Source organism: Geospiza fortis, unplaced genomic scaffold, assembly GCF_000277835.1.
Source record: "Geospiza fortis unplaced genomic scaffold, GeoFor_1.0 scaffold23, whole genome shotgun sequence".
In the NCBI taxonomy this organism is placed as follows: domain Eukaryota; kingdom Metazoa; phylum Chordata; class Aves; order Passeriformes; family Thraupidae; genus Geospiza; species Geospiza fortis.
The window spans coordinates 4,828,632-4,841,640 of NW_005054303.1; the positions used below are offsets into that span (position 1 = coordinate 4,828,632).

At 43.2% G+C, this 13,009-nt stretch overlaps 1 protein-coding gene across 3 annotated transcripts in view; it reads left to right on the plus strand.

Annotated features, from left to right (window-relative positions):
- Positions 1-10,293, plus strand: part of EVL (Enah/Vasp-like) — a 120,429-nt gene extending 110,136 nt beyond the window's left edge. For 2 of the 3 annotated variants that reach the window (XM_005417881.2, XM_031066244.1), the window contains exons 8-14: positions 2,395-2,455; positions 4,388-4,454; positions 5,725-5,791; positions 5,882-5,944; positions 8,130-8,196; positions 8,574-8,631; positions 9,687-10,293. In XM_005417881.2, the coding sequence (XP_005417938.1) occupies positions 2,395-2,455; positions 4,388-4,454; positions 5,725-5,791; positions 5,882-5,944; positions 8,130-8,196; positions 8,574-8,631; positions 9,687-9,724 (421 nt within the window). In that variant the 3' untranslated portion in view covers positions 9,725-10,293. The remainder of the gene's footprint in view (positions 1-2,394; positions 2,456-4,387; positions 4,455-5,724; positions 5,792-5,881; positions 5,945-8,129; positions 8,197-8,573; positions 8,632-9,686) is intronic. The other variant, XM_031066245.1, reaches the window with a different exon arrangement.
- The last annotated feature ends 2,716 nt before the right edge of the window (positions 10,294-13,009 follow it).

Below are 13,009 nucleotides of genomic sequence, written 5' to 3' on the forward strand. Positions count from 1 at the left end.
GGAAAGTAAGGTTTGGTGATGCTGGGGTTACTAGCTCTGTTCAAGCAAGCAAGCTGAATGGGCATCTCTTGTGTTTGGATGTAGAAATTCAGCACACTTGTGTGGTTCTGGTCTAAAGTGTACTCCAGTAAAGCTTTTGGCAGTAGCATCTTGTGTCTTCAGGTATTTAGAGTGGAATTCCCCTGGTATCTTGACAAAAGTACTTGCACTGCCATAAGCATTGTGCTACCTCTACTCTGAAAATAAGTGAGCTCCAAATCCTATCCCAGGGAGCTGATAGCAACAGAGTTATCCCCTAAATTTTGCTTCACAAAGCCATAGAGGAAATGCACAAATGCCATTCAAGGTACCTGGAAATACACAAGTGCCAGTCTGGGCACATGCTGTTCAGCTGATACTGAGAGGATTTCCTTTGGCTGCAAATTCCTTTTTATGTGCGATGACATAGGGAAAGGAAGAACCTGGCACTGTGTTTCAGATTGTACTTACCTGCCTTACTTGCCTACTATTACCAGAAGGTAAAAAAAAAATACTGGTTTGGTTTTAAATTCAGCATGTTCAATACAGAAATCAGAATTACGAGCATGGGATCTCAGGGGCCCTTTTCTGAGCAGTAAACCCTATGCTCAGAAACAGGGAATATGTCTAATGCTTGGTCAGTAATGGAGGAAAACATTTCTGAGAGCTCAGATGCTATAAAATACCACTCTCTAGATTCAGTGGGCCCTGTGAGAGCAGCCCTTTGCTTCAGGACTAAAGTGCAAACAGAATAATGAACCCACAGACCACTGTCACTCCCAGCCCAGTGAAGTTTGTTGCAGGACATAAATCTAACACTGGTCTCTCACCCTGGCAAATATTTCCCTCACTTAGATTTATAATAATTACAACTTCTTTTTGTTAGAAAAATCAACTAAATATTAGAGAAAGACCAAAAAATATTACTGGTTTAGTAAAATTATTAATGCAGTTAAATGTCTGAAAATAATTCCCACAGAGCATTGTGTCCTACAGACACATACTGCTCAGTTTGTTTGGTTTTTTGTCAAATTTTCATCAAATCCTCCAAGTGGTGTATCCAGTGGGGCTTTTCTCAGAAACCTTTCTTAGTGCTTCCTGAGATTTATTTTTTTCCTGAGTTGAATTTTGTTCATTTCTGAACCAAGACTAAATGAAAAACCTGTCAGATTGGTGTTTAACAAACATCTGCTAAGGGAAGTGTTCACAGGTGGATAAGGGTAAAGTTCAGCACAACCAAAGTCCACATGGAGACTTGAGCTGCAGTTCCCCTAACGGTCTAAAATGGGAAATTGGATTTCTAGGGCCTCAGCACCTGGCCCACTGGAGTGATGTTTAGGACCTAAATAGGGCTTAAAAATCAAGAATTTGGTTTTCTTTTCATCATCCAGTTTGGCTAATGCCTAAAGAAGTTTTATCATGTATTTTTCAAAAATAAACAACCAACATCTTTGTTTACTGTCATGTCCAGTTTCCCCAGTGGATGAATTGCAGCTCTTTGCCACTTACTCCTCAGAGTTTTGGCCCTCCTTGGGAAGCAGAAGTGAGTGTGATCCTCACTCAGCTTCTGCAGGCAGCACCAACACTGCTGGTCCTGGGACTACAGGGCTCAGGAGCTCTGCTGCCTTTGAAGTGCTTTTGAGACAAAAATGATCTCCTGTTGTTCACCAAAGACACTTGAAAACCAGGTGGATGGGCTGGTTTCCTGATTCTTTGTTTCCAGCCAGAGCTTTCCCACCCTGGAGGGAAGAAGGGGTCTTGGCTGAGCAGAAATGGTGCCCAATCTCTCCCAGTGAGGGTGAGCCTGGCTTGAAGGGCTTTTTGGACAGTTTTCCCTTCATGTGGGAGCACTGCTACAGCCCTTTTTCTGCGCAGGATCAGGGATGTGGGATGTAGGACAGGTGACAAACTGACACTGGAGCTGGCTGCCAGCAGTGTCATCACTGCCATACCCACCTGAGCCTCCTGCTGTGGGCAGGGCTGGTCCTCAGAAGCCCCTGATAAGGGGTGAGTTGTTTCTCCTGTGTAGGACCCAGGACTTCCTGAATCCTTGAGAGATGCCATCCTTTTCTCACCCAGTTTCATACCCAGATTTGCTTCCTCCCTCTGTTTCATCACGTTTCTTTATGCTCCACACCCTGCATTCCTCTGTTAAACACCACCTCATAATTTTGCCCCTCTCCCTGAGTTGTATCACTGGGATCTGAATTCTTCACCTCCACCCCAGCCCTACACAACCAAATACATCCAGCCATTGTTATGTTCCCTGGGAAGAGCTAAAGAAATAGTAACTCCCACAAAAGCCTGAATCTTGTCTTCCTGTGAGGGTTGTTTCTGGAGGGTTGACTGTGTCCTATGTCCTGTTCCTTTGCAAAGGAGGAAAGCAGCGTCACAGTCAGACAAGCCAGCTGACAAGAAGGAAGAGGAAAGCCAAAATGTAAGTGAAACACTCCTCCTTGCTGTGCTCTTGCAGATTCCTTGTAAGCCAAAGCCCTGTGCTCATTCATTGTCTGGCAGACAATAACAGCAGTGCTGATCCAGGGATGTGCACATTCAATCCAAAGCTGAATGTAACTGCTCCCACCTTTCCTGGGGACAGCACCCTACAAACAGGAACAGCTGCTTTATTCATAGGGAGGTATTGTCTAAACCAGATTAATGAGCTCTATTTCATGGTCTGATCCCAATGTTGTAGGGAACGGGAGGTTATTGCCCTGTTAAGAAGGTGCATTGAACCTTCTGGCAAGTTAACTTGAGATAAAGTTCATGTTTCTTACTTTGTATTTGAGGCTTGAGCTAAGCTGAAGCAGACCATCAGCCCTGCAATGTAAATTTGGATTGCCAAACTCCATGCAAAGCAAGAATCAGCTCACTTCAGACCCCAGAGTGCACAGAGAAGGTGCCTGGTGGAAGAAGGGGAAATGGTGTATTAACCATTAGATCATACTAAACTGAGATAGAATTTGGTCAACTTTGGGGAATTTTGATTAATTTCTCTTCCACAAAAGCAATTATACAAGTGGTTTTATTTGACTCAGTCTGTAGACTGAACTTGATGCAACAATTTTGAGTCCAACATGCAGATGAAAACACTTCTGTACCTGTTGAACTGGTAAAGTGTGGAAGATCTTTTCTGTTTTAGGAGAGGGCAGGATTTGCACTGTGTCCTTTCCAGTGTGGTGTTTTTCCAGGCTGCTGCTCATTCAGCATTGCTGTTGCTAGCCTGTACCCTTGTGAAGGCTTTCTGCCACAGCTGCAAGGTCACAGAGCATTCTGTGTGCCTCATATCTCCTGCATAGAGATGTTCTCTCCAAAGACAAAGCTGTTCAATAGGGAGTCCATTAAAACAATCCAGGTCTTGCCCCAAGCAAAAAGGTTTGTAGGAAGAGCAGGGATAAGCACTTTTCACTGTTTAGGGAGAAAAGCAGCTATTTTCTGCATGTTGTCCAAGGCATGCTTCAAGCATGGAATTTTCCTGTTGAACCCACTATGAAACCACTGCTCTTAATCTTGCCCCAAAGCTGGTTTTGAACCATGAACTTGGAGATGAAAGGCACCATTTAGCTTCTAACTTGCCAGCCTCTGCTTTCTGTCCCTTATTCTCTCTTGCTGAAAGTCTGCATCAGTTTATATCCCCAATCAAACTTTTCAATAGCACCAATCTGTTTAGAAAAGTGTTTTAGAGAGCATCTGTTTCATTTGTGTCTTGAGTACATTTCGTGTTCTTTCAAACTGGTGCAATTCCATTTTACAATGCAGAGCTGATGCTTTACCTGAGTATGTTTTGAGGGTTGCTAGATAATATTGTCATGCCAAATATATGGATGAATGGTTTATGATCTGTCACACATAAATCCAAGATAAAAGAGTCCAAATCTCTGATGAAGTGTTTAGTCTTCTACTTCAGAGGAGTACTGATTGATTTAGTTACATTCTGTTAGTACCTGAACTCCTCTCTCTGGTACTGCTGGCTGTCTTGGGGTGAAAGACTGGGATGTGGCAACAGTTCCTTTAGGTGGCTCAGTTTCCACATCTCAGAGAGCTTCTAAATTTGGGAAGTGGATGGTTTGTATTTAGGCAACAGCACTTTAGAGTGGTTTCACCTGATTTGGTATATAGAGATAAGAGTGGTTGAGAGTAATCACGAAAAAGTGTCCACATTAACTAAAATAAAAAAGGATGTATTTTTCCATCCAGTGTGAGAAAGTTAAAGTTTAAATGGCCTTGAGCCCATACCTTGGCAACAGTGCCTGTTGGACAGGGAGGAAACTTGCTTTTGTACCACATGTGCTGCAGCTGCCTCCAGAGTAGAAGAGGACTCTGCAATTCATCCCTAAAACTCAGTAATGCCCTGTTTTTCTCTTTGTAGGATGATGCTAGCACCTCTCCTTCAACCAGTACACGAGGCTCTGCCCAGCAGCAGCAAAATTCATCAGGTATTAATTAAGTTGAACTACTGGCATTGTAGTTGTCTTCTTAATCTGGACTCTGGATTCATTGTCCTACTTCCGACTGCAGAAACTAACAGAAACTAACAGTAACTAACAGAAAAATTTCCAAAAACCTGTGGTTTTAAAAACTGTATTCACCAAGAAATTATGACTTGTATATGCTTCACAGTCAAGAAAATTGCAAGACAGTTTAGTTAGACATGTAGCTGAGGATCTGTGTCTTCAACACTACACACCTAAATCTTTTAAGAGAAAAAAGCTGTATTATTTTACTTTTTGTTGTGTAAATGTCCTGATCTATACAGTTGGGATTTGGATGTCAAACTGCTATTTAGTTTGTTGCAATAAGGCTGATCCTGAGAGTTCCCAAATTAAATTGGTTTTCCTAAAATTAATTAAAATAACTGTGTCTGAGTAGATGACCTGCAAGCACTCACATTCATCCCTGTCAGTCTTGGCTGTCATGCATACTGAGAGAATCTCTCCCAAGGGAATGACTGTTTAACCATTCCAGCTTCCTTTTGGAACAAAGCCATAACTTTGTGTGCTTTGCAAGGGAAGGGGAGGAAGCCAGGAGAAAGGTGTATGTAAATGAGATCTAGAGATTTCCTGTGAGTGCCTGTAATTCCTTTAAAAGGCTTTTCAGGACCTCACAGAGAAGCAAATCCTTGTATATAAAGTTGTCAAATCTCTGCAACAGGATTGGAAGACTGGGATGATGGGAAGCACTTTCAGCAACAAGTGTTATGTAGTACAGCTTTTTGGGAATGTTCTGTGTGTTAGAAGTGCACACAACATTAAATAAATTCTCTGTGGAGATTTGCATAGTGGGCTCTTGCTGCCCTTTTTTTACATACACCCACATTTTCTGCCAACTATGCGGACAGAAAACATAAGACTTCTTCATATAAAATATAAATAAATATTGTACTGAATAAAGTAAGCCTTGCAGCAATTAGCCTGTATTTCCTAATAGAAATTATTTATGCTTTTCCTCCTGCTGTTCCAGTTCCATTTCTTTTTACTATTGTTTAACTATGTGGTCCCTAACTAAAGAGATCACTAAGCAGATTTTTGCTAATGCTTTCCCAATAATGTAGGCAAATGCACCCATTCAGCAATCTCATTTTCCTGGTTCTTCTCCTAAGTCCCTCATCCTCACTGAAAGAAAGCAACTGTATAAGATAATCCACTTCAGGATATTTTTAATTTTAGAGCAAAACTAATAAACTACCTTTTCATGTTTGTTTTTCAGACTCTGGGAAGAAGCCATGGGAAAGGAGCAATTCTGTTGAGAAGCCTGTATCTTCATTACTTTCTAGGTGAGCTGCATGGGGTGTCCCAGGCGGGATGCTCACGCTGTCCCCATGGCACGCGCACGACTCATGTCTCGTTTCATTCCATTGCTGTAGAAATCCATCAGTGGTGAAGAGCTGTGAAGCTAAGAGCCCCACACAGTCCCACGTGTCTTCTAGGTACTGGCTAACTGCCTGGCTTCTTAATGTCTTGGCTTGTCCTTTGGCTCATCCCATCATTCAGCACTACTGTTCATCTTCTGCCACATCTTTTGCTCATTCTCTTGCAATCTGCTTTGTCTGTTGCTGCACCAAGTGTGAAGGTGTTATGGCAGAGCTTTGTTCCATGGAAGCAGCCCCCTGCTCACTCGGGCATTACAGATGTTTATCATGCTGGAACCAGCAATTAAACCATCCATGTGTGTGTGTGTGAGTCAGGGACACGGGTCTGGGACAGTGCTGTGCCATGTGGAAATCACATTTTGGACCATCTCTCTACGGCAGGTTCATGGTGCCCCTGCCAATAGGTGAAGCTTTCATTGTTCAACCTCTGCAGAAATTAAAAAGCAAAAGCAGAAGTGATCTGAAGAGCTTGTAGCTGGGATAAGGGAAGTTATTCTTCTACCCATGCAACCACAGTGGGTGCATAAGAAAGGAGAGTGAAACTTGGTAATAAAGTCAAGATGAAAAAAGGCCCCACCACAGACAGATCTTTCAGACACATGGGGTACAGAAACCAGCAGGTGTCAAAAGCCAAGAAGCCTAATAGTTTGAATAGCCAAGCTTCAGCATCAGCACCCATGTTTTTAATCACAGAGATAAAGTTTGATGTTGGACAGCTAGAGAGGCTTGCTTCCCTTGCTAGTCCAGGAGCACCCAGTGTTACTGGACACTGAGATGGATGGATAAGCTGAATAAGGAGGTAGAACACAGGCTTACAAATGTTTAGTATTTACTGCAAAGAGATGTCACTTATTTTACCTTGTTAGGTATATGACAGTGCTGATAGTCTGGAGAGAGGTAAGTTGCCAATGGCAACTATCTGCATGTACTTGCTGCTTTGTTTAAAATGTTGTAACATGTTCTGCCCAAACATTCAGAGGGATGCATCAGTGTTACTATAGCAAAATATAGTTTTGCCAGCTCTCCTAAAACCAGTGAAACATGTTGGTTCTAGGAAATACATGAGCTTCAAATAGATAGAAAAAGACCATTCTTCCTCCTTGGAAATGGAAATGAAACATGGGCTATTTAAAGCAGCCATCACATTTCAGTAGCTATCTTTTATAATGGCATTACATCCCAGGAGGAGGAGTTCAGTGGGAAAAAATGGTTTCCTAATTTAGCACCCGGAGTAGTGCTCAGTAGTAGTAGTGCTTGCTTGAAAGACTGCTGTGGGGGAAGCAGGGCAGGTTTCTAAAGTTCTGTGTGGTGACCTGTTTCCATTCCTCATCAGTCTGATGGCATTTGGATCTTTCTTAACTCTGTTAACTGTGAGATGGTAGGATACATGTCAAAATTTCCCAAAGAAGGGTTGCAAGACCAAGCAACCCTCAAGAGCAGCAGCATCTCCACCAGCCCCCAGTTTGGGCTTAAAGATGATGGCGAAGTTATTTGAAGCCTTTGTATAGCATGGTTAGTTTTTTAAATGTTTTAGAGTTACTGATTAAAAGCGAAAGGCAAACGGCTTCTAGTTCCTTAATTTATTTTATCAGATGTCATCATGGCTCAGCCCACTGACTAATACCATGCAGAAAGACTGATAACACTCAGGTGCATTAGCCATTAAGGCCAGATTGGTTTTGTTTCTGAGTCAATAAAAAATGACTGTGATACATGACACTATCAACAAGCCACACTTGACTCATTGAAGTCTTCCAAGGAAAGGATTAGTGGGTTATTGTTTTCCCAATAATATTTTTCTAAGCTGTAACCTACTATTACTTTAGCACCCAGTGAAAGCCTAGGTTGCCAGGACAGGGCTGCTGTACAGAAAAGGGACTGTGAGAGAAAACCAGACATGTAGCTTGCAAATTGCAAATTGCTGTAATAAACAACAATGTTCAAGAGGCTTTATCCCCTCAGCATTTTCTAATCTGAAATCATTGAGATTCCTAATACCAAAACAAACAAACAAAAAAAAAAAAAAAAAAAAAAAAAAGAAAAAATTCACAGCATCTTTGAGGGTCAGGTTGTGCATACAGGAGCAGTGCTGCTCTCTGGCTGCCAAATATTCCTGTCCAGCACTTGAACACGGGTGCTCCTGCTCTGGGGTGGATTTCATGTACGCTGTCAGGTGGGTGCAGCTTAGCACACATTGCAGGAAACTGACTGGCTTTTTTATGCTTTTCTTCCATTTCTCAAGGATGAAGCCAGTGAGCAGCAGCAATGATGTGGCTATGGATGCCTTAGATTTTGATCGAATGAAACAGGTGAGTGAAGATGCCATTGGCACTTTTAGAGGTTTGGCAAGCTACCCATTTTCCCCCATGCATGCGCTGTACGAGCAAAACGGCTGTTCAGTCTTCTGATTTCCTCTACAACTAGGTGCCTAGGGAAGGGCTAGCTGGTGAGCAGCAAGAGAGCACAGTCTCACTGCTATTTCATGCTTATGTCTGCACAGAAATGTGCAAATAAATATGTCAGCATCCTCTGCATCCGTGCCTGGGAGTGCAGACGTAGCTGTTAGCAGTGCTAGGCTCTGAGCAGCAATGGAGGTGGGGGACAAGCACAACCATGTTAAACTTGCATTTTCTTCCACCACTTAGAAGGAAATTCTGAGCAGCTGACTTGTGTTTTGTCTCATCAGGAAATATTGGAGGAAGTTGTAAGAGAGTTACACAAAGTGAAAGAGGAGATAATTGATGGTAAGAAAGAGAAAAATTATTATTTTTCTCATCTTTATGACTAATTTTCCATAGATAAGATGATAGGAACTGCAGAGAGTTCCCTGGTGTTTTCAGACTTCTCTGAACAGCTCTGATTTATACACACATTTGAAGAACAAGCATCTACCTTATCTGAGCTCTGACCATAACACTGCACTTACATCCTTTATTATGCTGTTGATGAGCATTTTTGCTACCAGCCTATGAGAAATTTACTGGCTGGTGTTTCTCACAGGTGGGAGGGTGAGAAAGGGCCTGCCTGTAGCCCATGGCACATCAATTTATCACAATCAGCGAGCGTGAAATTAATTTGTAACTTGCCGACCACACAGGTCCGGGATGAGGAGGGGACAAAGGAAGCTAACTGAAAATCCTTTCCAAAAATCTTCTGTAGGCTTCCTATGCTTGAAGAGTTATTTCAGACCTTCACTTAATTACAGCTTTCCAAATAGCCACATATTGTTATAATACATTAAAAGTACAGCAGCTGTACCAAATGTATCAGTACTTTTTTATAAATCGCTCTGCAGTTTACAACTGAAGGTATTTTTCAGGGCCATTATTGAAATGCACAGCAAAATTCCCATTTGAAGGCCGCATTAGGGCATAGGAAGATGCGTGTCCACACCCTGCACTCCTCACCTTAGATTCACAGGGAAGGGGAAAAAGAGGAGACTGTAAAACAGCTAAAATCCATTCCCTGTGCCCTTGCCCTAGATGTGTGTGCTCACAAACCTCCGAGGCAGTTTGCAGTTGGAGAGCCCCTGTCCATACGCTACTGTCCCAGCAGCTTGGCCCTCAGAGCCTCCCTAGTTCATTCCAGTGCAAAATAAGGCATCCACATACACCACAGATGCAACTTGTCACAGTAGTACTGCAGTTTGCAAGCCAGCAGCTGACTGCTTACCCTTACTCATCCTTTTACCCTCCACTCATCCTTTTACTGGCGTGTACTTTCTGCAGCCTCTGCACTGAGCGATGCCCATCTCACTGGCTGTACCACTGTGCACTAACTCTCTGCTTTGGTTTTCCAGCCATACGGCAGGAGTTGAGTAGAATCAGTACAACATAATGATTGCAAAGCATTTGGACGGTACTAAGAATGCTAGGAAGATTGGATCATTTCTAAGTGTACCAAGGTCATGCAAGATGGTGGGAGAGGACGCCGGCACTGTCTTTGTTCTTACACCCTTTTTATTAGCAGACTCAGCACACTTTGAAGCTTGCTGCTGCCTTGGATTCGCTTCATTTTACAAGTCTTAATCTAAAGATTATTAAATTTTAAATTTCTGGATTTTTTAGATTTCATCTGACACTGCACATTGGATTTGTCAGCCTTTTTTGTATTTTGTATTTGCTTATTTAAATGTATTACCTTTCTTTTTAGTAGTAGATAAGAACACACGTGAACCATTTGCTTTTGATAGATGACTTCAAAGTAATTTTACTAGTAGTCTGCAATGTAAATGAAGATCCTTTGCCAACAGAAATGTATTGAGGCATCACCAGAAGAAAGAGACATGTTTAGTTGTCAGCCAACAAGTTCTTTGTCTCAGAGTTATCACAATATTAAAAAATGGTACGTCAGTGCATCACAGTATCTGTGTTCATATTGGTAATAAACTGTTTATTGTCCACACGGCCCTGCCTTTCTTTGTTTCATTTGTCCCTTCAGTTCCTGCACTTCTGTGTCACTTGGTGGTAAGAGGAAGGTGGCTGAGACTCACTGTGGGGTGGCAGCTCTGCCTCCTGCATGAGGAGGGAGCCTGAGTGCCTTGTGGCTGGTGCAGTCCAACACCTCTGCCTTCTCCCACAGGCAGACGTGCTCCTCACCTGCCCAGCCTCTCACATGGCTGCCTGAGCACCACGTCCTGCAGTCAGGCTGCCAACACCTCAGCAATGTTTTGCCAAAGCTAGTGAAAGACAGTGGCTTAAGGCTTTTCTCAGGCCACCACAACCTCCTGCTGTCACTGAAAAATACCACAGGTCCCATCATCTGTGCTCCTGCAGATTTGCAGTAATAAAAGGGAGGTGTTCATGCAGAACAAGGCTACCCAAGGTATTGGGTGGATGCAAACTGAAATCCCAGGCACAGCACTGCTGACTAGGGACTTAAGGGGAGTCATTTGTTAATGGTGTGCAGGTGTTGTGCTTTACTGGTACAGGACACTGAACACTTAACAGTGCATAGCCAGTCAGATCATCCAGGCCATGAAATTGTTTCCTTTACAGCCATTCTGCCCACCAGTGATGCCTTGTCAAGGCTGACCTAGAACAGAGGATAAACAGAGTCAAAGAATAAAGTAGGTATGTATTAAAAGGCCTCAGTGGATGCACCTTGGGCAGCACAAGAGCCCAGCCAGGGCTACACACAAGGGGAGCCCAAAATGGTCCCAAAAAATGGATGACCGGTCACGGGGTCTCTCACTTTTGTAAGTTCTGGTGCATTTGCATATTGGAGTTAATTGTCCAATTAGAGCTTTAGGTTATGAAGTCCCATCCTTCTTGTTTTCCTGTCTTCAGTCCACGTTGTTTATGCTCTTGGGCCTGAAATTTGGATTGGTTGTCCTTGGTCCCCAGCTAGAGAAGGAATTGGTTTTTGTACCTACTCTGTGAAGAGAGCTTACCATCCCTTAATATGAAGCTCAGAACTACACACTAAAGCAGTACAGAATCTGAAAAATATAAAAGCTAAAACCTGAGGCATCAAGAGCAATCTTAGGAATTTCTGCTTGACTTAGTCTGGTGCAAGCTTTGTGTGGCAGTCTTCTTGATACCATATTCTGGTAACCTCGTGCAAAAGCCAAGGGATTGGAGTTCCACTGTTGAAATCTGTCAAGTATTTTCCAAGTTCCCTTCATTTCTTCAGGCTTCCATGAAGATTTTATTTTAAAAGCCAGGCCCTGAGGATTGCTTTTGGGAGCAGAGCCTGATGCAGCAGGTCAGGAGAGCCTGTGATTTTCCCATTGCTGGTGGAGCAGGCAGGAGGGACAGCCAGCCTGCTGCAGGAGACCCAGCAGAGGAGGCAGCATGGGTCCTGTTTGGCAGCCAGCTGTAAAATGTTACCTGTTTTGTTTTGGGGTGTTCTTCGGCACTCTTCAAAGCAACCCAAATGCCTTTTACAAATGAGTCTTTTTCACAGTCTGGTTACACTGTAGATTAAATATGGGAGAAATGGGAGAAATCTGAGTTTAATGCAACAGTGAGCTCCAGACTGAGACTGATGTTTGTTAGCTGTTTAATGCCAGCTGAAGGCAAGAGAGAGGTTAAATAGCAAGATTTCCACATGGGAGCTAAAGCAAGTAGACGCTGATGTGCACCACATTGCAACAACCCCAGGACCACAAGAAGGAGCCATCCCAGTATGAGCAACCCGGACAAGCATCAGTAACAGCAGAGATTAGAATGCTCTGTTGCATAAATCTCTTACAGTAGCTCATGCATTTCCTAATTATAAACCCATTTAATGGCATACCTGAGAATGGTAAGCACTCTTCAAAACTGCTGCTTTTCAAGATCACATCTGTTTGTGAAACTGTCCCATAATCCTAATGAAGGTTCTGGAGGTTGGTGCTTGGCATGGTTCATGTTTTTCCTTGGAATGTGGCATTCTCCCTAAGGTCAGTAATAACGATGTTTTACAGCCTGGATATGGCATGCCCCTGTGTTATCAGCCAGCTGCTGTAAATGGGATTTTCTTACTTTCTTCAATTACCTTTGCAGGCCTCATATAATTACAACATAATAAGCTGAAGTTTGCACAGGGACACTTAATAGTGGGGGGCACAGTGTGTGGGGTGGAGGTGAAACTTGTCAGGGGAGCAGTCCTGGCATCACTGTGCCAGTTCCCAGCCTTCAGCTCCAGGGATGGGGATGTGCAAGGTGGCTTATTTCCAGTAGTGGCACTACCAGAAGATTCTCTCCTCCCAGACAGTAATTCAGTTTGCCAGCTGTCTCTGCAGAAAAGGGTGTCCTTTCATACTGGGCTTGTTGAGCCCCTGCAACAGGGCAGGCCACATACATCTTACACAGCAGAAATCTAAGGGGACATCACTCGCCAATCCTTCCTATCATACAGCTATTTGCCAGAGCCTTAGTGTGCCCAAACAATGAAGGAGATCTGGACCAATTTTTAAGCAAAAGGAATAAAACTTTACATAGCTCTAACACACTTTTAACCCAGACCCATACGCCCTGTGGTTATGAAAAAAACCCTCCTGCCAACATTACTGGTAGTAGCAAAGACAAGTGCCCATGGAGAGAGCAGGATCACAGCCTTCTCCAGCAGCACCCCAAATCCTAGAACTCAGCTCACATTGCACATCTGCAGGCACTGCAGCCTTCCAGCCAATTCCTG